The following is a 24,290-nucleotide window of genomic DNA, read 5'->3' on the forward strand; positions in this document are numbered from 1 at the left end:
CCTACAACAGAGACAAGAAACAACACGTGTGTCACAAGACCTACAACAGAGACAAGAAACAACACGTGTGTCACAAGACCTACAACAGAGACAAGAAACAACACGTGTGTCACAACAAGACCTACAACAGAGACAAGAAAACCACCAGGAAAATGATGTATGTTACATTTTTTTAAATATTAACACATTACAGGTGCTATGCATATTTTCAAAACCAAATAAGTGGACACATGGTTCTCAAGGTATAGCCTTATAATTCCATTACAATTGTTCTAGATTGTTCTCAAGGTATAGCTGTTCCAATTCCTCTTGGTTCTACCAGGCACCGTGCCTCACTGGAGTCGGTGTTATTTAATCTACTTCGGGTCCTATTCACAAAGCTGAAACTTTCAATACAACAGATCAGGGGGCGCTCTTCAGTTCTAGTTGCATGTCAAAGACATACAGTATGATCTACACAGGCTAGATCATCCAACGTGCTCTTATAGCAGTACTAGCCAGCACTATCTAGTGATCAGCTGTTTTATATGAGCTTTCCTTGTTCCACCCAGGAGCTTAACAGAGCCCCTAGAGGACAAAGGCTAGCCTCTTGAGTTCATAAGCCTTGCCAATAGAGGTCGCTGTAGCGCGATGAACTGAAGCAGTCCCTGATGATTTGGCCTTGAACCCATGGTAGTGTCAGGGCCAATGTAAAGACCTTGTCGGATCCCGAGTCAAGACTAACACTAGGCACAGTAAGGAACCTGCGCTCCCCTGAGTGTATGACTCAATCATGCACACACTTTACATATTTTAAATGAAAAAGCATTCTCAAATTGCAGGCGTGTTTATTGTGCTAGCTCTTCCTGCTACAGTTCTCAGGTTACCTGTGAAGGTGTTGCCCCCCTTGTATCGGAAGGTTCGAACAGCCTGTAGAAGTTCAGCTTTGCTGGTGTGATTGTTGAGATTCCACTCTGTTCGGGGATCCCCGCTATACTGGGACAAAGCTACAAACAAGAAGGAACAACATTTCAGAGCTGAACTGGTGTCTCATGCTGTAATACATGAACCGGAATAACCCCACAGAACTAAATGCAACTCCCTATTGCTGAGGAGTTACTGGACAAAACAAGCACAGTCATTAAGACAGGTTTTAAATGATGAGTCTTTCAGGGAACTTGGGGAAGTGGAAATGCCATGAAGTCTGTTCTCCAGTGTTGAGTTTACTCTCCCATAGAGCCAGTAGTTTAAGCTATCTTTGATGCAGGGGCACCTGCAAGCCCAGCACTCCTCTATTTCACTGTCTGTCAGATCTGCCGTCTTGTCTATCTGAAAGTGACTTCCAATGCTTTTTCTCTAAGCCCTGTATATTATATAGTACGCAGTGCTCCTGTTCAATATGAAACCAGGATTCACAGAGCCGTGTAAAGGGTCTTCTTACCTATTCGTATTTTGTCCTGTGCAATATTGAATGGCATGACCAAGTTTTCTAAAAACTCTCGAACCCGTTTGAAGTTTGTGCGACCGATACTCCATGAGCCATCAATGAGAATAACGATGTCTGCGGGAGCCGCTGTTTGGCACACGGAGGCTTTACCTGCCAAATAAAGAAGAAATACGTTGAAGAAACATAGAGTTGCCCTGTGGCACATGTTTCCACTGCCCTGAGGAGTCTTTTTAGACGCCACCGTTGTTGGAATAGTTAGTAAGCATGGAAAATAATGATCTAAGCACAAACTTCAGGACCATGGCTATTTTTTATTTTAAATATGATCTTGAAAGTTCCACCAGCCAAGTTAGCCTTTAAGTTAGTCCCTATTGTGTTTTGATTAACACTGCCATTTTTATAACTGATTTAAAATTATGTTTTTAATGAATAAATTATAAATAATTGAGACACGTTTGGGATACAGACTTTTATTTATCGGGAGTTGCCCTATTTTCTCTTCGGCGGTGACAACATCTGAGAAGTGTTTTTATTTAACTTTTCCTGGGTTGTGCTATTATATACTTATTTTAACTGTATCAATGAACTGAAGAACAAACCCCCCCAGCATGGAACACTGTTGGATTGATAGCTGTGAAGGATGACGAGCCCCCTACCCCTCGTGTTTTAAATTGTGATCCACAGCTGCTATACTGCACTGCAAGAGCCAGAACACTAAATCATATTCACTTCAAATGAAGCCGCATAAACAGATTTTTATTAACAATTTAAGTTTGTTATATTATATTATTTTCACCCTGCTTCTAAAAAAAAGTTTAAACAGCATTAAACTGGAATCATTTTAAGAATGTGTTAATTTAAAATGCGTGTGGCCCTTTAAACAAGTACTATGGCACACCCCTAATTTTATATATATATATATATATATATATATATATATATATATATATATATATATATATCACCCTTTATAACGCTATAGTGGGGAGCCATAGTTACATAGCCATAGTGTTCCGCCTTATAATGAGTATAAAGGGCTACTGTAATGGCATTATGGAGCAAATGAGAGCCACGAACCTACCGTGTTATAACCGATTCTGCACAGTAACGAGGCGCATTATAACGGGTGAGCATTGTGTGTGTGTATATATATATATATTTGCAAATGCAATGTTGTTGGCTAAACAGCTGACTGGCTCAATTCTAAGCCTGGCTCCACTGCTGTTTGTCATTACTCTGAGTTTCCATCATTATCTAGACACGCTCCTCTTTTTAATGGAATAGTTTCCTAGCAGGTGGGTCTTTGTGTGGAATTCCTTAATAAACGGTGATCTCAATGCACAGGAATGCTGAATAAACCGGAGCAAGGTTCCCTAAGAAAACAAGATGGAAACAGAGTGCAGTTCCTCTCTGAGCCCCTACCTGCTCTTGCTTCACCCTGTGCGGGGAGCGTTTCCCTTGCTTTCTCCTTGCTCTCGCTCTCCGTTTTGCTACCTGCTCCTGCTTCACCCTGTACAGGGAGCTTCTTGCTTGTGTTCTCCTTGCTTTCGCTCTCCGTTTTGCCTTCCTTTTTCTCCACTTTCTTCAGCGCTTCGGTCCCCGTTCGGTTTTTCTTTCTGCCTTTTGAACTTTTTCTAGCAGTTTCATTTCTTGGAGCCTTAGCTGGAGATACACAACAATTAAAAAATCTTTAAAAAAAACTCCTGGAATTTATAAAGATAGAAATGCTTAATACTAATTATAAATACATCACTGTAACTTTATAGATCCTTAGTTTAAATAAAAACATTATAGCATATAATCGTTTACCCTCCATTTGTCATGATCAGCATTTCTTTAGCTCCCTGCAATACACCATAATAAATCAGTGGCTTCTGCCAGCCTCAGTCAACGTGCATGGAGCTGTGTGCACACTGCACTGCCAGCCTCAGTCAACGAGCATGGAGCTGTGCACAATGCACTGCCAGCCTCAGTCAACGTGCATGGAGCTATGTGCACTTCACTGCCAGCCTCAGTCAACGTGCATGGAGCTGTGCACACTGCACTGCCAGCCTCAGTCAACGTGCATGGAGCTGTGCCCACTGCACTGCCAGCCTCAGTCAACGAGCATGGAGCTGTGCACAATGCACTGCCAGCCTCAGTCAACGAGCATGGAGCTGTGCACAATGCACTGCCAGCCTCAGTCAACGTGCATGGAGCTGTGTGCACTTCACTGCCAGCCTCAGTCAACGTGCATGGAGCTGTGCACACTGCACTGCCAGCCTCAGTCAACGTGCATGGAGCTGTGCCCACTGCACTGCCAGCCTCAATCAACGAGCATGGAGCTGTGCACACTTCACTGCCAGCCTCAGTCAATAAGCATGGAGCTGTGCGCACTTCACTGGCAACTCAAGTCAACAGTTTGAATGATGGCTCCTTGAAGCTGGGGGGAGGCGTCAAAATAATAAATCATTTACAGGAGTCCTAGCTCAGTGTCTCTACCTGCTAGGAAAAAAAAAACATTCGGAAAAGCATTGATTGATCCTGAATGGCAATGTAGCAGTGGCACGCCAATGACAATGTTCTGTACTGAGTGGCAATGACAACACGAGGGCAGCCGCAATGGCTTGAGTCATTCATGGTACTACAGTGTGCACATGTGTGATATACCATTGCAAGTCCATGTTAAAATGAGAATTGAAATTTCTATGCTCATTAAAGTACACAGAGCTAATAAACTATCTCCAGTAAGTTTGATCTCATTTGTATTACCAGCACTTCATAGATGTCACACGTTGTCCTATACGAAAGATGCACTCATTATGCTAAAGGTGTGTTTGATATTTAATGGTATATTTTCATTGTATTTGTGAACAATAAAACGTCTCTTGCAGCACTTCCCACTGCAGGAACACACCTGACACAGGTAAGTCCTAGGAAAAGAAATTCAGAAAGTTCCATTTTTTTAGGCAAAGACTTGTTGTTTCTTTTATTTATTTTCCAGAAATTAAAAAAAAAGATGAAACAAATGTTTCCCGGTTTATTTTCTCCCAGAAGCTAGACGCATTGACACACATCTGAGTACCAATCACATCTCTTCCTAGGCGACCTTACGGAGTTAACCAGAAGTGTTGCATTGAAGTACAGCAGTGTTTCAAAGTTTGGAAACAACAAATGATTTACAACAAGACTAGGGGTGAGGATTTTATTGTCCATTTTTCCTCTCTCAGAGCCTTTACTAACTAAACATCTTAGTATCCCTGAATAGATAATCGTCTCCTCTTTAGAAATATGCTGAATATTTTAATAAGCAAGACATCTCCCAAGTAGCATGTTCTCCCTTTTCTAGGTAAGCAGCACCACTGGGGAGGAGAGGTTTGTTGCCAGATAACTTCACTCAGACTACTTGCTCAATAGATATCTTGGTATCCCTGAATAGATAATTGTCTCCTCTAAAAATAAGCTAAGAATTTTAAGACTTTCTATAAATTATTTGTCGATTCCAAAATTTTAAACACAACTGTATCTGCAAGGAGCGTTTGATTAGTATTCTTCACTAACAGCTTCAAATAAATTGCCATTAAACAATCAAATTCACGTTTAACATAAGAAATGATGTGAATATCTATTGGGTAATATGTACTGGATTCATTTAGTGATTTTGTACTTTAAGAACTCCCTGAATGAATGTGACTAAGCCCGTCTCGGGCTGTGATATGTTGCCCTGCAGTCTGTGAAGGACAGCAGGACCAGTACCTGGTTTGTGGGGGTCTTCGTACAGCACTGGGCTTGCAGACTCCACTGCCTCTGTTGTATTCTCCACTGCTGACTCTCGTGAGGCTGTTCTTCTTCTTTCATTTTTTTTTTCGCTTCTGTTTTTCGATTCTTCCCTCAAGTTGTCAACTGCAAGAAGAACGAGTCATAAAGACACTTTGATGATTCTAGCCTATGTGATGTAGCAACTAGAACAGCTTCTGAACTGAACACAGATTTCAATATTGTAGTAATTGAATGACTGCAAAGATCATGTAACAGGTACGTAAAAAACAAAGTGTCATGTGACTAGATTAAAAGGGAGGCACACCAGGTATAAAACACTGTCTTTCAACGACATTAATCCCATCTTTCTATAGACTTATTTACCTGAGCTCACTCAGCAGTCTCATTGAACTAGCTCCCTTAGTAGTAAACAACAGAAATGAGATTTTGCTTAATAATAAATAAATTGAAGTATATTGCGAGTCTATAGCTTAAATTCAAGGAAAACCACTCGAACCACTAAAAGATAAATGATACACAATTATTTGCTGACTGTTTTGTCTGGGTATGTAAGTAAAGCACACATACAGTTACCTAAAGTAAGAGAGGGTGGGGTTTCTTTTGTAATTTAATATCGCCCCTGAGGCGTAATGTTCTGAACCATGCTGTTTGCAGTGTACTTCAGAATCACTATTTATAAGAAGTATTTACAGACTGTATCCTACTAAAAAGAAGAGAGGGCTGTAAAGTCTGCCCTTGCCTTGTTCTTATCCCTGTAGGGTATTTAGTGGAGGTGCCTGTCCATACATATGTAAGATTGTCAACTGTTCAGTTGTTTTCTGGTGTTTGAAATCATTGTGAGGTGTCCTGGATTCTGCTGCTCTCATATCGAGCTTGTCTGGAATTAAACAGCCTTCCACATTCCACCCATATCACATGGCAGGGTGGCGCTGCAACTGTCAGCCTACTCTCTCTGTCTCTTGAAAGGTAGAGTAGGTGGGGCGGACATGTGCTACATTGTCACATGACTTCCATGGAATGAGGAAGGCTGTTTGGTCCTGGCAGTTAGGATTCTCCTGACAGACTCAAAGCCATGTAAAGGCAGACTCAGAGAAAAACAGTAACTCAATACTGGAGCAAAAGAGAGACCACTATGTCTGTCACACTAACATTTAATCATTTGTATAACACTTACTAAGGAGTGATTAAAGTTATAGACGAATCCTCTACTGCTTTCAAAAAAGAAATACCCAATTCATTGATAAAGTGGGAGTACTCTTTTGGTTTTAATTCAGCTGGGGAAAGACTATGTTCACCCACCATGTTAAATTGCTCATAGACAGAGGGGGGGTTGCCTGTGATGCTGTCCACCTGCCCATGGTCAGGCATGGTTTAAGCCAATGGACAAAACAACATGACCAGGTAAAGGAATCATGGAACAGCAGATTCAAGATAACTGTGCATGGGCTCACAAAAGGCATACCTGAGGTGGGGATTTATAAAGGGGTGTTTGGTTTGTGGATTGTCTTTGAGAAATACACTGTAATTAAGGAGGAGCAGTCTGGAGCCTAACAGCTGGAGTTAGTGGCTCAGTTCCTGTGAGGGGCTTGCATTCCTCCTGTATACTGCTTTGTAAACAGATTGCACACATTTGTGACCCAATCTGAGAGCGCAGATATCAAGCCAACTGATCTGGGAGGATTAGAAGCTGCTGCATCCCACAACACTAAAACAGGATTCCTGGGTGAGCGTTTACTACAGTCTTCCATTGTTTCACTAGAAACCGGGCACTATTGGCTTTCCCGTTAGTTTATATTACAGTTGTTTTAGCAGGAGGCCAACAAGCTTTCTCCCTCCTTGAAGATTTTTGGTCACAACATCCCTAAAAAAACATTTTATTTATTAAAAATAAATCTAATCAGGATACTCTTGAGTTGCAACAACTCATTTAAAGTGGGTCCCAGATAAATCAAACAAGCATTCAGTCACAACAAAAACCCACATCATACACACTGCATAAGAAAAACATCTTGTGGCAACAACCGTAGCAATAATCAATAATCAATAATCAATAATCTATAATCGTAAACATATAAACTGTGCTGTACCTCAGGAAGGCAACACAACAATGTAAACTAAGGGACCCTTTGATAACATTTTACAAGAAACACCTACAGTATGAAGCTTATGAAGCTAATAAAGCACAGTGCAAGCACTGTAAAGCTGTGAGTTCAAAACATGGTAAACCATGGTAAGTATAATCGTGTGAGGAGCATGGGAAAACAGCAAGATTATTGGGCAGATTTACCGTGGTAAACTTAAATAAGAATGACTCCAGCTTCTCACAAGGAAAATGAGTTTGGTGGTCTCAACTGGTGGTCTTCAGAAGATAACAGAAGATAAGGCCACATTAGAAACCACCACACATTACGTTAGTGTCAGAGGGCCAGGACTGAATGGCAGGCTGGGGGTGTTCGGGTTAGATTTGAGGTGTGCTCTCTCACAACACAACAGTACAAACAGTAGAAATATTTTGGATACTTACTAGTAAACTTTCGTTTGGCTAACAAACGCTCCTGTGTTCCATTTAACACAAAGATCTGAAGTGCATATTCTTGAGTAGAAATGAGGCCAGCTACAGTGGCTTTGGCTGTGTTGGTTTTCAGCATCATTTCGTGTTCAGTTTCGGCTTGAAATTAAAAAAAAAAAGAAGAAAACATTTTTTTAAATGTGAATATTTTAAAAAACACCTGTAATGCACACTGCCCTGATCACAGCCTTGACATGACATGGCACAAACTCCACAAGGTGCTGGAAGGCGTCTTGAGGGATATTACTCTAGTCGGTCAATACTATTTCACGCAATTCATACAGCGAGGTAGGCAGAGGATCGTGATGAAGAATGTGTCATTCCAGTTCATCCCAAACATGCTCAACTGGATTGAGGTGGCTATGGACACTGCCTGGAAGACGTTCCTGTCATCTGTGCAGAGTTCTGGCACAGTAGGGTCGTGCACCATACCATACAAGTGCAGCATGGTTGGGTGGGCTTGACCTGCAGCAATGCTTCAGTAAACTACAGCCTTCGTTCGGCTTTCCAGAGTAATCAAGGGACCCATGGTAGACCTGGAGAAGGTGCCACACATCGGGGCAATGCAAATTCGATCAGTCAGGTCCTAATAAAGTTGCCAGGCAGTGTGTGTAACATCTTTCAGTTTCTGTTGGGTTTGGCAAGACAGCATGTATGGCATATTTTGAGCAAGAGCTGAGTGTTTGGGTGATTGTGTTACAGTATCCTACTCTGCACCGCATGCTTCACGGGGAAAAGCAAAGAGAAATGGCGATGGCCATTCGAGAGAATAGACTTGCAGTATATGGTTGGTGGTTTTTTGGGGTCACGTACCCCCCCAAACCTAGTCATGTCAAATCAGTGTTGGCTCTACACCTCACTGTCAGTGTTATCCCAGGTCTTTCTAATTGTGTCTGATCCCTGGATAATAAAGACTAGAAAATCACATTTAAAAAGGAGCTCACATCTTTAACTGCAGTAGTGTCCAAATTATTAGAACACCTCAAGGTTTGTCATTTTATATCCTGAATATACCTACCTGCATTAACACCTCTGGGTGTGAGAATTTCAATTATCGGTCACTAATCAGTGATATAAAAACAATAGGCACTCCTTTGTGAAAATGTTAGACCACTTTGTGCTTTAATTAGGCATCTTAAACAACTTCTAAAAAGTCTCGTGCATTTTACCATTTGTGGCTGTGTGTTCCTTTTCTCTTACTATATTACATTCATTGCATTTGTGGGCCTATCAAAGCCATCAAATAAATTAGACAATCACAAATTTGCCTATCTGGACAATTTTCCAAGATTCTCAGTTCCAGTGGTTTGATTTCAAATGCACAACAAATCAGAACAACAGAAGCAATGGGGTGTTCTATTACATTTGCAACATTTAGAAACACAAAATGAAACGTAATAAATTCAAGAAAGAAGTTCTGCCTAGAAGTCTGTTACTATGTCTTTCTAAAGATAATGTTATTGTTTGGTTTATTTGAAGAAGCGATTGAGAGAAAACTGGCCTCTGTTTGTTTTGTCAGTTCTCTCCCCCTGATAAACTGTGCTCAGGCTTGCTGAGAAAGACATTCTGGCACTCTGCCTATCGATTCTCATTCTACGGGACCAAGACAAGCTTCATTAGGCTCAAATCCATGACAGCACCTGTGCAGAACAGGTTGCCTTTGAACTGACATAATGGGAAAAGAATTTCTGGAAAACGTTCATTCACCAAGCCAAAGGAGAAAACACATTCACTTTAGCAATCGCATCATGTAGTTTTCCTGGTTTGTGTTGAATGCCAAAGGACTTCATTAGACCCAGGATATACACGAATCCTGCTTAACAAGACATGTGTGAGGGCAGTCCACACGAAACTCAGATATCACTTCATTTTGCTATTGGTTTAGATCTGGACTAATGTTTTTTTTCAACCAGGGGCTCTGCTTCTGAAAAGACTCCTTAAAGCTGCATTTCTCAACAGTTTTAGAAAACAGTATAAAAAATTATTTAAAAAAAAAACATTTTAGTATACTCTGCAACTGTGATATACTGTGAGAGAGAAATACATAATCACATTCCTGGCTGTACCTGATAAGGGCTTCACTTTCACTTTGTATCCCTGAATAGTTCCTTCAGCTTCTTTCCATTTCATTTGAAGTCTGTCTTCAGAAAGAACAGTCAGCTTTAACTTGCCTGTAAAAGAAAAAATACGTTTCTAAAGTCTCAGTGGTCTTAATAAAAATGTTTTGTATACAGTGTGATGCTCAACAGAGAAGTTCTCTCTGAGCTGGTCAACGTAGAAGTAAAGAAATGTACTTCTTCTGATTTACCTGTGATGTGTGAATAAATATATCTCGCTAATATAACATCCTTGGCTTTGTCTCAGATTCCACTCCAATCTCCTTGTACACTCCATGTGTCCTGCGTTATCATTTAAATATGAAACTGTTGTTTCAAAGTGTCTGTCTTTGTATTTGTATCAACCATATAAAAATACAAAATACTATTCATTCTATTCTGAAATATTTTTCTTTTCACTGGGAAATAATATCACAGCAGCTATATGTGAAAAATGTTTGGCTTTACCTGTATCCTGTCAATTGAATTTCACTAGTGAAACAGCTGCTTAGTGTGGATGAAGTGTTATTAACAATGTATGGCAGCAAAGACAGCCCCTCCCACCAGGAGCAAGCACTGTCTTGTACCATCCTCGACTCTACAGCAGGAGCGTCGGAACAGAAACATGTGCTCGTGATACAATGATCTTGTCGTTTCGCTGCATTGCTCGTATTGCTACTCAACCTTGAGACATAAAAACACATGTGTATCGAAAAGGCTATTTTTGTTTCTTGAAAAATGACATTTCTGGAACTGCAGTGCAGCCATCCCCTTTCATGACATGCTGTATTCTCTATCCAATTTATATTGACAAGGTTCTAATTACAGAATCCAGATCAGGGGTTTCATTTGCATAACAAAGTCATCAGCCGTGTTCACAAAAGTGTGTGCTACATATTGCAAGTGTTTCTAACTTTGAGGAGCATCTGCCTATTCGATACAGGCCCTGATAATTTCACATGGAATAACTGTATTGTGTTAAATGCTATAAAGCTGCTGGACGAACAGAACAAATATATCCACTATAGTAACACAAAAAGCAGGCTTATGCGGAAATACTGATGCTGGCCAAAGATTCTTGAGTGCTATAAAATACTTTTTTGACTATCTTTGAAGTCAGTGACTTGTGTTCATCAATCATTAAGCACAGCTGGGTGTGCATATTCCTTATAGCATTATTATTTTTTTAAAAAAACAAGTCCTTAATAAGGGACTTCATCTTTAATCTCGCTAGTAAATTAAAAGCCATTTCCTTTAGATATAAAAACACTGAACTGGGCGCAAGCCAAGAGTTGACCTCATTTGCCAATGAGATTTGTGGAAGTCGAATCGCATCAGATGAAAGGGTCATTTAATGACAGTTTGAGAAGCTCAATGAACTGAAGTGTGCTTCTGCATAATTCTGCGATCCTCTCCTGACCACGGCAGTCAGAGTGTCCATGCTCAGTATTTTGCAGCTGGAACTCAATCCCCCAGTTGTTTTGATCTCATTTGCATTTTTTCCACTGCATTCCACTCCTACTGAAACAGAAGAGTGTCTTCTTTGAGACTGAGCTTCCCGAGTGTCCCTCTCGTTTACAGTGTCAGAGCAGCTGGGGGGGTCTCCCCCTCGCACTTTGTTCATTGAAATATTAATAACTGTCTGTCGGTTACACAGGAAATACGAAAGGGGCAGAGGTTAGACCAGGTCGAATGGTGCAACTTAAAACTCTCGCTCATTGGAACAGCTGGGAAAATGAAAGAAGTGTTCATATTTTTCTGATACGCGTTGTGTCTTTCCCTCAAACAGTGATATCTGTGTTGTTAATAAGATACAGTTCAGTGCTGGCGACAAATAAAAGGAAACTGGGTACGCTTTGTCGGCCTGTAAGAACATGCTATTTTGTAATAAGAAGTAGCTCGCTTTTCATGTTTTTATGTAATTACTCAATTGTGTAAAAGAACCCGGATTTGCTTCATCACCACCACTGAAGTGCTATTTGCATGGCTCTGCAGCATGTGGATTTCTCATCTCCACTGGGGATGCAGTGTTGCAGGGGGGCAGGTTAATGGATGCACGGTGGTGCACCAGAGAGATGGTTGAACTTTCAACTTCTACAAAGTCACAAGGTTGCCTCCTGCAGCAGGTAAAACAATATTTAAAAGCATTCCAATAATAGAACATTAAAGCCCTGATTTATTCCGAAACGTTTGTTTTTTAACTAATGTGAATTCACTCCAGTACTATACACTGCCATTGCATTCCTCGTGTATTGTTCTATGCATGTTGACCATGCCAGTACTTGCTTTTCTGAAACAGATTCATAGACGCCTTGTTGTCTTTCAGTCTGAGCTGTACAAACCTGAGCTGTCCTGAACTCACCCGGCAGAGCGCAAGTTCAGACTAAAGAAAGCTGGGCTGACTTGTTTTTTAATTCAAATCAGCAAATGATGGAAATGTCAATAACATGTGCAATACAGGCAACACAAGAAAAGACATTCCAATACCCAATTGTAGAGTAATGTCCAAGTGTTCTGTGACTCTGAAAAGACTGCAGTGTGCTACATTAAATTCAAGGTAAAGTAGAAATATGAACAGCAAACTTACCAACTGACCGGTCTACCGGCACGCCCCACTTTTATCTGAAGTATGCAATCACTCAGCCATGCATGCAATGCAACCAGACAGGCACACCTATAACTAGCGGTGTGCTGGTCATCATGGCAAAGGTTAATGACCCTGGAGTTATCTGGCCTGATTTAATCTATGATCCAGAACTTGATCAATGAGTCTAGGGTTAGGGTTCACAATTGTCATTCTATCAGCATATTGATTGAATTCAGAAACGATTTCATCTGAGTCAACTTGAAGTTGATTAAATAATTGCAATTTTGAAAACCATCAGCTACTCAGACATGATTTGCCACAGTACAACAAAGAATTAAAAAAAAAAAAGTGTGAGTCAGTGTGACAGGGAAGCCATGTCGCTGGTTCTTGGGTGCATGTGTGTCTTTATGGAAGCAGCTGGGACTCATTGGAGTGGAGACGCATTGCTAAGTAAATAATTGAGCAGGTAGGCTCGCCAGATGCTGAGCTGATCGGGAGGTCCTGATTGGCTGGGGGCATGCCCGGGGAGGCTGCATGGACCTCAAAAAGCGTCTGCACTGCAGCTCGAGGCTACTGCATAGACATAGCCATGCAGACGGGCGCTGAGAGAAAGATTGCTGTGTTGTGTTTCGTGTTGTGTTGCAGACTCGTATCAACCCGGCAGCTGAAGCTACGAAGCCAGCACTAACCCCGGGAGAACGACCACAACCCAGGGGAGGGTCCGCTTGGCAGGAAAACTACATGAAACCCTTCCACTCCAAGATGGTGCTCGTGAAGGCATTGCCCAGGCGAGGCCATGTGAAGAGGCAGGAGTCGCCGTGAGAATTCCGGGACTCCAGAAGTAGGTCTGTTTAGGGGAGCTTGATCCCAAACAGTGTATTGAGAGGGTTTGCGTAGAGTAGTAGGTTCCTGGAGCGGGATGTTCCTTTTAGTGGGACTAGCGCTCGTCATTTGTGTGAAAAACTTTTATTTTTAACTTTGTTTGGTTTTGTTTTCTTTATTAAATGTGACACTGGGGCTACCATTGCTGGTACCCTAGTGGCAGCACTTGTGTTAATAAATCTGTGCACCTGTGCGGCGTGTCAACACCCAATGCTCTGTGTCTGCCTCAGTATTGTTCAGTGATGACCCACACACATGACAGTGCCCCGTTATAGTCCCCAAGATCCACACTTTTTTTTTTCAAAATCACTTTGTTGTGTGGTTGATAGAGTAATATCAGTGTATTATTATATATTAATTACCTTGGCATTCGACTTCATTAGTGAGGTAAGCAACAGCTGTCAGGCAGGTAATCAGGATGTAACTGCTGGCAGTCATAGTGAGTAACAGCGACTGAAGACCTGCACAGAAAAGAGCATTGCATTTATTAAAACAGAAGAGGCAACTGGAACCCCTCTCATTAAAGAGCAGATATCAAGGGAAGAAGAGGGGTTTTATAATGCTAACACATGTATTTCTAAGGATCGTGTGTCTTCTTGTTGTGCGCACTGAGCCGTCACAACGTACTGTAATTGAAAACAGGTGTCAGGTAACGCCGTGCTTTGCATCTTGTCATTACTGTTTCTGTTAAATATATACATTAGGAGCTCTGCTCACACTGCTTTATAGACCCTCAGATATTTGGGAAGAAAAGTACAGAATTCCTCACACGCACAGTAAAGGAGTATCTGGAAATGTATGTAGGTAGGCGTTTTGAAAGTGGTTGTACCGGCAGCTAACAAAATAACTCCATAAAATCACCTTGCTTTATAGGTCTCAGAAACACACAGCAAGCCTTTCAGAACACGATATGAACTGCTTCACACCGTTTTGAGGTCTCTTCCTTGGTGTTTTTCACCTGGAGAGTGAAACGTTTAGCCAGTGCATGTTAAATATAGCGGTCAGCTGTAGTGTTTATACAGTAGGATGTGTACAAGGTTATTTATTAAAAGCCTTTTCATATACACAGACATGTTGTACAAGTCGTTGCGTTCACAGTAATTGTAAAAGTAAAAGCACTGGAAGCTTCTCATGATGGCTGTTCTGATTGGTTACAAGCATTTCTGTGTTAAAGTTTAAACATTTAAATGTGTGTAATACTCAAGTTTAAAGACTTGCGAAGTTAAACAAAATCTAACATTCCTAACAGCAATATAAATAGAAGCAATTAAGCCATCTCAAATAAACCAAATTGTTTTAGCTAATATCTTCATCACTGTTTTCCAAAAGAAGACTTAGCAGAAGTTATTATCTAAAAAAATATATGTTCTCTGTTATACTATTGAAAATGTATAAATATATATAATCTGTGTACATTTATTAGAACACCCCATTGCTTCTGTAGGTATCAAACCACTGTCACTAAAAATCTTATAAAATTGTCAAAATCGGCAAATTAGTGATTGTCTAATTTAATTGATGACTTTAATAGGCCACACATGCAGTTCATTTAAAATAGTAAAATGGTAAAATAAAGGAGACTTTTTAGAAGACGTCTAATTAAAGCACAAATTAAAGCACACATTAGCCTATTGTTTCTACATCACTGATTACTGAATGAAAATTGAAATTCTCACACCCAGAGGTTTTCATGCAGGTAGGTATATAAAGGATGTAAATGACAAATCTTGAGGTGTTGTAATACATTTGCACACGACTGTATTTGAAATTAAAATGCTTCTCTTCAACCTGCACTTGTGAGATGTGCTGCACAGCTAATGGAAGTGCCCTACAAGCAAGCTTTGTGGAATTAGTGTATCTGCTAGAAGCTTCCATCAGTGATGATTAATAAAGGGTTTCCTTCCTGTGTCTCCACGTTGCTTCTTTCCTGCTGTGCTGGGGAAAGGAATGTATTCAAAGAAGGGAGGGACTGCAAACAACTGTGTTTCTGCTTGTCCACTGAACTCTCTCCACATGACAGGCAGCTTATCTGCTTCTTGGAAGAATGCCATTACTAGTTATAGGCTAGTGCGGGTCTGTTTTCCAATCAGCTGTGTCAGTTCTCTTACAAACGATGGGGGGGATAGGTAGCACAGTGGGTTCATTCACAAGCATGTTTTTTTTCACTACAGGCCCTGGGTTCAAATCTGGGGATGCACGCAGGTGAATGAGTTTGGGTGGTCATAGTCACTTTGCCACTCCACTCCACTGAATATCACTACACTGAATAACACTCAAGGTTGTCCAGGAAGAAAACTTGCTTCCTTCTGCTCTGACAATGTTCCCCAACTCTGAGGATTGGTTTTTCCAGCAGGACAATGCTCCATGCCACACAGCCAGGTCAATCAAGGTGTGGATGGAGGATCACCAGATCAAGACCCTGTCATGGCCAGCCCAATCTCCAGACCTGAACCCCATTGAAAACCTCTGGAATGTGATCAGGAGGAAGATGGATGGTCACAAGCCATCAAACAAAGCCGAGCTGCTTGAATTTTTGCGCCAGGAGTGGCATAAAGTCACCCAACATCAATGTGAAAGACTGGTGGAGAGCATGCCAAAACGCATGAAAGCTGTGCTTGAAAATCAGGGTTATTCCACCAAATATTGATTTCTGAACTCTTCCTAAGTTAAAACATTAGTATTGTGTTGTTTAAAAATGAATATGAACTTATTTTCTTTGCATTATTCGAGGTCTGACAACACTGCATCTTTTTTGTTATTTTGACCAGTTGTCATTTTCTGCAAATAAATGCTCTAAATGACAATATTTTTATTTGGAATTTGGGAGAAATGTTGTCAGTAGTTTATAGAATAAAACAAAAATGTTCATTTTACCCAAACACATACCTATAAATAGTAAAACCAGAGAAACTGATAATTTTGCAGTGGTCTCTTCATTTTTTCCAGAGCTGTATATATATATATATATATATATATATATATATATATATATAGATATAGATATAGATAGATAGATAGATAGATAGATAGATAGATAGATAGATAGATAGATAGATAGAAAGATAGATGAAAGGCCCACTAAACAGTAACTTTAAACCAATGTTCTTACTTCTCATTAGCCCCTTATCATTTTGATTAACTTCTCTGTGCCTGGTGAAGCCAATATCCATCCACCACACTATTCATTCACTTCCTGTGCAGGTGGGGTCCTGTAACCTGCTTCACAGGAAGTACATTTATAATGCAGTGGACTTGTGAGAAGCTACATGTGGCTTGGATATTGCACCGTTAAATAAACATTTAGGGTTATACAATGTGTAACATGAACAGTTATTCCTGGCTTACTGCTTACTAATTCTTCCAATGTTTAGCCTTCAGAAACAGACCTGGTTGGCATACCTGTTTGTTTATATGTGTGCAATACAGTTAATTTTTCTCTAATCCAAATTTTTTCTTCCCATATTCTTTCATCATATCCCTGTTTTTTTTACTTTGCATCATTTGTGCCAATGTGTCCCCTTCTTCCTCACAATCCTGCTTCTCTCCAGCACTCTGCTCTGCTCTGCCCTCACAATCCTGCTTCTCTCCAGAACTCTGCTCTGCCCCTCACAATCCTGCTTCTCTCCAGCACTCTGCTCTGCCCCTCACAATCCTGCTTCTCTCCAGCACTCTGCTCTGCCCCTCACAATCCTGCTTCTCTCCAGCACTCTGCTCTGCCCCTCACAATCCTGCTTCTCTCCAGCACTCTGCTCTGCCCCTCACAATCCTGCTTCTCTCCAGCACTCTGCTCTGCCCCTCACAATCCTGCTTCTCTCCAGCACTCTGCTCTGCCCCTCACAATCCTGCTTCTCTCCAGCACTCTGCTCTGCCCCTCACAATCCTGCTTCTCTCCAGCACTCTGCTCTGCCCCTCACAATCCTGCTTCTCTCCAGCACTCTGCTCTGCCCTCACAATCCTGCTTCTCTCCAGCACTCTGCTCTGCCCTCACAATCCTGCTTCTCTACAGCACTCTGCTCTGCCCCTCACAATCCTGCTTCTCTCCAGCACTCTGCTCTGCCCCTCACAATCCTGCTTCTCTCCAGCACTCTGCTCTGCCCCTCACAATCCTGCTTCTCTCCAGCACTCTGCTCTGCCCCTCACAATCCTGCTTCTCTCCAGCACTCTGCTCTGCCCTCACAATCCTGCTTCTCTCCAGCACTCTGCTCTGCCCTCACAATCCTGCTTCTCTCCAGCACTCTGCTCTGCCCCTCACAATCCTGCATCTCTCCAGCACTCTGCTCTGCCCCTCACAATCCTGCTTCTCTCCAGCACTCTGCTCTGCCCCTCACAATCCTGCTTCTCTACAGCACTCTGCTCTGCCCTCACAATCCTGCTTCTCTCCAGCACTCTGCTCTGCTCTGCCCTCACAATCCTGCTTCTCTCCAGCACTCTGCTCTGCCCTCACAATCCTGCTTCTCTCCAGCACTCTGCTCTGCCCTCACAATCCTGCTTCTCTCCAGCACTCTGCTCTGCCCTCACAATCCTGCTTCTCTCCAGCACTCTGCTCTGCCCCTCACAATCCTGCTTCTCTCCAGCACTCTGCTCTGCCCCTCACAATCCTGCTTCTCTACAGCACTCTGCTCTGCCCTCACAATCCTGCTTCTCTCCAGCACTCTGCTCTGCCCCTCACAATCCTGCTTCTCTCCAGCACTCTGCTCTGCCCTCACAATCCTGCTTCTCTCCAGCACTCTGCTCTGCCCCTCACAATCCTGCTTCTCTCCAGCACTCTGCTCTGCCCCTCACAATCCTGCTTCTCTCCAGCACTCTGCTCTACCCCTCACAATCCTGCTTCTCTCCAGCACTCTGCTCTGCCCCTCACAATCCTGCTTCTCTCCAGCACTCTGCTCTGCCCCTCACAATCCTGCTTCTCTCCAGCACTCTGCTCTGCTCTGCCCTCACAATCCTGCTTCTCTCCAGCACTCTGCTCTGCCCTCACAATCCTGCTTCTCTACAGCACTCTGCTCTGCCCTCACAATCCTGCTTCTCTCCAGCACTCTGCTCTGCCCCTCACAATCCTGCTTCTCTCCAGCACTCTGCTCTGCCCCTCACAATCCTGCTTCTCTCCAGCACTCTGCTCTGCCCTCACAATCCTGCTTCTCTCCAGCACTCTGCTCTGCCCCTCACAATCCTGCTTCTCTCCAGCACTCTGCTCTGCCCCTCACAATCCTGCTTCTCTCCAGCACTCTGCTCTGCCCTCACAATCCTGCTTCTCTACAGCACTCTGCTCTGCCCCTCACAATCCTGCTTCTCTCCAGCACTCTGCTCTGCCCCTCACAATCCTGCTTCTCTCCAGCACTCTGCTCTGCCCCTCACAATCCTGCTTCTCTCCAGCACTCTGCTCTGCCCTCACAATCCTGCTTCTCTCCAGCACTCTGCTCTGCCCCTCACAATCCTGCTTCTCTCCAGCACTCTGCTCTGCTCTGCCCTCACAATCCTGCTTCTCTCCTGCACTCTGCTCTGCCCTCACAATCCTGCTTCTCTCCAGCACTCTGCTCTGCCCTCACAATCCTGCTTCTCTCCAGCACTCTGCTCTGCCCCTCACAATCCTGCTTCTCTCCAGCACTCTGCTCTGCCCCTCACAATCCTGCTTCTCTACAGCACTCTGCTCTGCCCTCACAATCCTGCTTCTCTCCAGCACTCTGCTCTGCCCCTCACAATCCTGCTTCTCTCCAGCACTCTGCTCTGCCCTCACAATCCTGCTTCTCTCCAGCACTCTGCTCTGCCCCTCACAATCCTGCTTCTCTCCAGCACTCTGCTCTGCCCCTCACAATCCTGCTTCTCTCCAGCACTCTGCTCTACCCCTCACAATCCTGCTTCTCTCCAGCACTCTGCTCTGCCCCTCACAATCCTGCTTCTCTCCAGCACTCTGCTCTGCCCCTCACAATCCTGCTTCTCTCCAGCACTCTGCTCTGCTCTGCCCTCACAATCCTGCTTCTCTCCAGCACTCTGCTCTGCCCTCACAATCCTGCTTCTCTACAGCACTCTGCTCTGTCCTCACAATCCTGCTTCTCTCCAGCACTCTGCTCTGCTCTGCCCTCACAATCCTGCTTCTCTCCAGCACTCTGCTCTGCCCTCACAATCCTGCTTCTCTCCAGCACTCTGCTATGCTCTGCCCCTCACAATCCTGCTTCTCTCCAGCACTCTGCTCTGCCCTCACAATCCTGCTTCTCTCCAGCACTCTGCTCTGCCCCTCACAATCCTGCTTCTCTCCAGCACTCTGCTCTGCTCTGCCCTCACAATCCTGCTTCTCTCCAGCACTCTGCTCTGCTCTGCCCTCACAATCCTGCTTCTCTCCAGCACTCTGCTCTGCCCTCACAATCCTGCTTCTCTCCAGCACTCTGCTCTGCTCTGCCCTCACAATCCTGCTTCTCTACAGCACTCTGCTCTGCCCTCACAATCCTGCTTCTCTCCAGCACTCTGCTCTGCTCTGCCCTCACAATCCTGCTTCTCTCCAGCACTCTGCTCTGCCCCTCACAATCCTGCTTCTCTCCAGCACTCTGCTCTGCCCTCACAATCCTGCTTCTCTCCAGCACTCTGCTCTTCCCTCACAATCCTGCTTCTCTCCAGCACTCTGCTCTGCCCTCACAATCCTGCTTCTCTCCAGCACTCTGCTCTGCCCCTCACAATCCTGCTTCTCTCCAGCACTCTGCTCTGCCCTCACAATCCTGCTTCTCTCCAGCACTCTGCTCTGCCCTCACAATACTGCTTCTGGTACTGTGCACAATTAGCACACATTATAATGTGACCACATGACACAAAGCGTGCTAACCTAGTCCGCATGGAAGCCCTCTTAGATATGAAAGGTACCCATATCAGCAGTTAACAGTTTCAGACCGCACACTGCATTGCACCGTTTTAAAAACGGACGTTAATGTGGAAAAGCAAAGCAAGTAAATAAACGCTATAAAAGATAGTTTGAACTGATGTGTGACTGAACGCTGACAGGTCTCACTTTGCGCAATACGCTTCTGACCTGTTGTATAAAATGCGTTTGCCAGCCCTCCATCTTCAGTACAGTACTATATGTTAAGTTTTTGCTCAAAAGAGCCAACTTCTCAATGTTTCATTATGTTTCATCAAGGGACAGTGTTTGCAAACAAACAGTACAGGTACTTATAGGCTTTTGATGCCATGGTAACATTAAAATGTTAAAGTATTGTGCTTGTATTGAAAATATGAATGTATTACATTAATGTATACACTATTGTATTTCTACATCTAAATTCGGCACATGTTTACAATTCAAACTGCACAACAGCACGCAGATATTTTATAGGGGAGAATTCCTGGTTTTATTATTTTCTTTGTCAAAAACAATAACCCATAAAATTAACCTTAAAATAACTGCAGTTTCAAAACAGGTAACGAGGTAACGTGAAAAACACAACTATAAACGAAACCAAAAAAAGAGAGAGAAAAAAAATAACAACTAAAGTTAATACATTCTTGAAACTTGTTACAATAAATCCTTGCAGCATGTCCCTCGTTTTTGTATGTGTTGTACTTGTCTTGACTACGTAGCTGTTTACATCATGATATCTGTGGTTTTAAAGAAACCACAGCTATCATGATGTAGACAGGTACGTATTGGTACAACTAAATTAAAAACGATAATACCGTTTACAGGTCATTCCAAGAATAAAAGCAACTGCGCGTCACAGACACATATTTAATGTATATACATGTTCTTTAATGTACTGAGCAAATTATATAAGACCCACAAAAACCAAACTGCGAGACCAACAAATAAATCTAACAAACGTGCATTACCCCCGAGCATGTTTAGGTTATTTTATAATGTTAGGCACTTCACACACATGCCATATCAACTACAACCACACACGTATAACATATCAACTACAACCACACACGCATAGAATTAACCAAACTAATCGATTCGCTCACCTGAAGAAACGTCCCGTTCTGTGTCTTGTTTTCTGTCCAGAAAGGTAAACTTCTATTCTACATTCCAAGGCTCTTATAAAATCATGCCTAACTTAACTGACTGTGCTGTTTGTATGGCTAGCTCTCTTCTTACAGCGGACTGATGTGATATTTGATAGCCCCCTGCTGTAAAACGAGGGTTATGTGTAGAGAGAAAGACTCACTTTCATGGATTTCCACAGGGCGGAGTGAAGGACTTAAAAAAAAAGATTCAGACAGCATGCGTGATCTTTCTTTGCTGTAGTGCGCGTATGCATGGTGGATTAAAGACTTTACACGTGTTCTTTCCTTGTAAATTGTAATAAAAACGGAAACACTTTAGGGATCCGATATAGGTTATTATAAACAACATATAAACATGGCATTAATTATGCTATTAGCAATTATAGAATATGATTAGAATTAAGAAGGCTATTATTGTACACTTTTTTTTTTTTTTTTTTTTTTAGCTATTGTTTATAACCACTTATAACGGATCCGTAAACTAAGCGTTACCATAAAAACTGTCGTTCTACCTGACGTACAGTTAGGGTATAAACACAACGCCAGGTATGTCTGCGTGGTGCGCAACGCCTCCTCCAGTTAAATAAATCTGACACATTGTCTGTCTTTTTTTTCATTTTTTTGTATCAGATAGTTTGTATCGGTTTGTTTTAAGAATATACAAGCTGGTTTTCACGCCACTCAGGAAGTGAATTTATTGTGTGGAGGCAGAATAAAGGGAAGTCTGGAAATGGTCGAGAACAAAGCAACACCACAGTGACAGAATGATGTAAGGTCTTTTGAAAAGTCTTGGACATTACCCACGATTGAAGACAACAGAATTATTTCAGAAACCTTACTTACAGTTGACTTCCTATCGGTCTGAAATGTGCAGTTTTGAAGGAAACGTTTTCTTTTAATTCATCCTCCCATGTCATTAATCTAGCTTGTTCCCCGAGGCAACACTGGAGTTAAGGCAGTAAAAACAGCTAGTGCTTTATTTCACAGCAAACATCTAACGAGAATGGTAATAATACCAGTACCCGAAGTGACATCAATGGCTTTTATTTTCATTAGTTACAATACGGAATAATTCGTTTGTAAATGTTTAAGTTCTAATGTAATTGTTCCTGAAAATCAGACCTGTATTTATACTGTAACTCTGTGGCAGTAGATGAGTGTGATCCATTCAGATGCTTGTTATTTGCATTGGTGTAGAACTCCAGAAAGCAATTGCTTGCAATGTGAAGCAGAGACACAGACTGCACTTTGAGCTCTGACTTATCTTTTGGAGCCCCTGCAACCTGATCTTTTGTCATTTATTGAAAACATTCTCTATAAAGTTGTACATGTGTTTAATATGATCACCCATTGCATGATGTAGCTTTCAAGCAACACATAGTCATTATGAACAAACAGCATGGTGACTTTCAAGTCTGGCTTCCTAAAGGGCTGTCCCACCTCCTCCCATTGCATCATATTGAACCCTGGTCCTCAATAGATTGTAAAAGGTGTTGCTTTCTGGAAACATCATGCATTGAAAGGTGAATGTTATCACCCACGGGAGGGATTTTGACAAGGTTATATTTTGTTGCTTTAAGGCAACAGCATGCGGTAGAAGAGGGGTGACACATGCTGTGCCCTCCTCCTGTTTGACAGGCGAGTACATTCCGTCCTGATGGGCATTCCTTCATGTTCCACAATCACAAAAAACACATGTGGCCATCTTAACATTGCAGTTTATTTCTATGAATACATTTCTGAGATGCTGAAGGACGACAGAAAGAGTTTAGCATTACCACATATTCAACCATGAAGTGGTTTTGGATGAAGAAACAGATTCACTGTGCAGTATCTACATGACATAAAAAGGTAGTGCAACAGACATTCCAGCTCTGCAATACTGTCATATGCAATGTCTGAATGCAGCTGAATGCATTCTCCACAGATAGGAGTAGTGGTTAGGGCTCTGGACTCTTGACTGGAGGGTTGTGGGTTCAATCCCCAGTTGGGGACACTGCTGTTGTACCCTTGAGCAAGGTACTTTACCTAGATTGCTCCAGTAAAAACCCAACTGTATAAATGGGTAATTGTATGTGAAATAATGTATAATGTGATATCTGTATAATGTGATATCTTGTAATAATTGTAAGTCGCCCTGGATAAGGGCGTCTGCTAAGAAATAAATAATAATAATCCTGAGAGAATTAATTGGATCTCACAGACTGATCGAGGGCTCATAGTGAATGATTGGTTGCGATGTCATTTACTACATAGGTAATGATGTAACGTCTACTTTTTCATGTATCATGGTATTCAGTCTATTTATCAATTTATTTTCCTTTCCTTGTAAATTATCTAAATGCATTTCTTCTGAAGCATTCTTCAATGTGTGTGAGTGAGTGAGAACTGGCAAGAATCTGAATGGATTGTGGCAATATATACTGGCCTGTAGAGCTTTGATTACAAAGAATTCTGTAACGTATTAACATTATTACAGTATGTAACAAAATTAAGCAATCCCTCAGTTTACCAGGATCTGCATACTATTTAAGCACCAGCTGGATTGTACAGCACCGAGGAATCACCCTAAAGAATTGATTGATCAGGTGGACGCTTCAATATTTCTCAGGGACAAATTTTACTGTTTCTAAAAAGTTACCCAATTTTTTACTGACTTGTACTATTAATATTTTCACTTTTTAAAACGCGTCACTACCCTTCCAAAATCATATTTAATAACAATCCAGTTGCACTAGTTCTCTACTCTGGGGCAATGGTAGCTATAATGGTATGAAATGGTGTAAACACATTTATACATAGCCTGTACAACAGGCCACTAGATGGCTCTTTACCAGCAGTTCCCTTTCAAGTAAGAAATGTAACTATTACCTTATGGGTATTCACCTCCTAAAGACCCGAAACTGAATAAGATATAACAAAGTTGCTCAGCGAGCCTGTGGCTGACTTTGTACTCTCCCACCAGAATGCAATAGCACTGGCTGG

General features: G+C 42.2%; 1 protein-coding gene across 3 annotated transcripts in view; it reads right to left on the reverse strand.

Moving 5' to 3' along the window:
- LOC117403590 (collagen alpha-1(XIV) chain-like) overlaps positions 1–21,422 on the reverse strand; it is a 60,921-nt gene extending 39,499 nt beyond the window's left edge. For 2 of the 3 annotated variants that reach the window (XM_058991186.1, XM_058991185.1), the window contains exons 1-8: positions 21,264–21,422; positions 13,682–13,780; positions 9,821–9,925; positions 7,710–7,853; positions 5,162–5,308; positions 2,849–3,088; positions 1,421–1,576; positions 867–986 (exon numbers count right to left, since the gene is read on the reverse strand). In XM_058991186.1, the coding sequence (XP_058847169.1) occupies positions 867–986; positions 1,421–1,576; positions 2,849–3,088; positions 5,162–5,308; positions 7,710–7,853; positions 9,821–9,925; positions 13,682–13,757 (988 nt within the window). In that variant the 5' untranslated portion in view covers positions 13,758–13,780; positions 21,264–21,422. The remainder of the gene's footprint in view (positions 1–866; positions 987–1,420; positions 1,577–2,848; positions 3,089–5,161; positions 5,309–7,709; positions 7,854–9,820; positions 9,926–13,681; positions 13,781–21,263) is intronic. The other variant, XM_058991187.1, reaches the window with a different exon arrangement.
- Between the last annotated feature and the right edge of the window lie 2,868 nt (positions 21,423–24,290).

The sequence above is a fragment of the Acipenser ruthenus genome, chromosome 18, assembly GCF_902713425.1.
Source record: "Acipenser ruthenus chromosome 18, fAciRut3.2 maternal haplotype, whole genome shotgun sequence".
NCBI classification, from domain to species: domain Eukaryota; kingdom Metazoa; phylum Chordata; class Actinopteri; order Acipenseriformes; family Acipenseridae; genus Acipenser; species Acipenser ruthenus.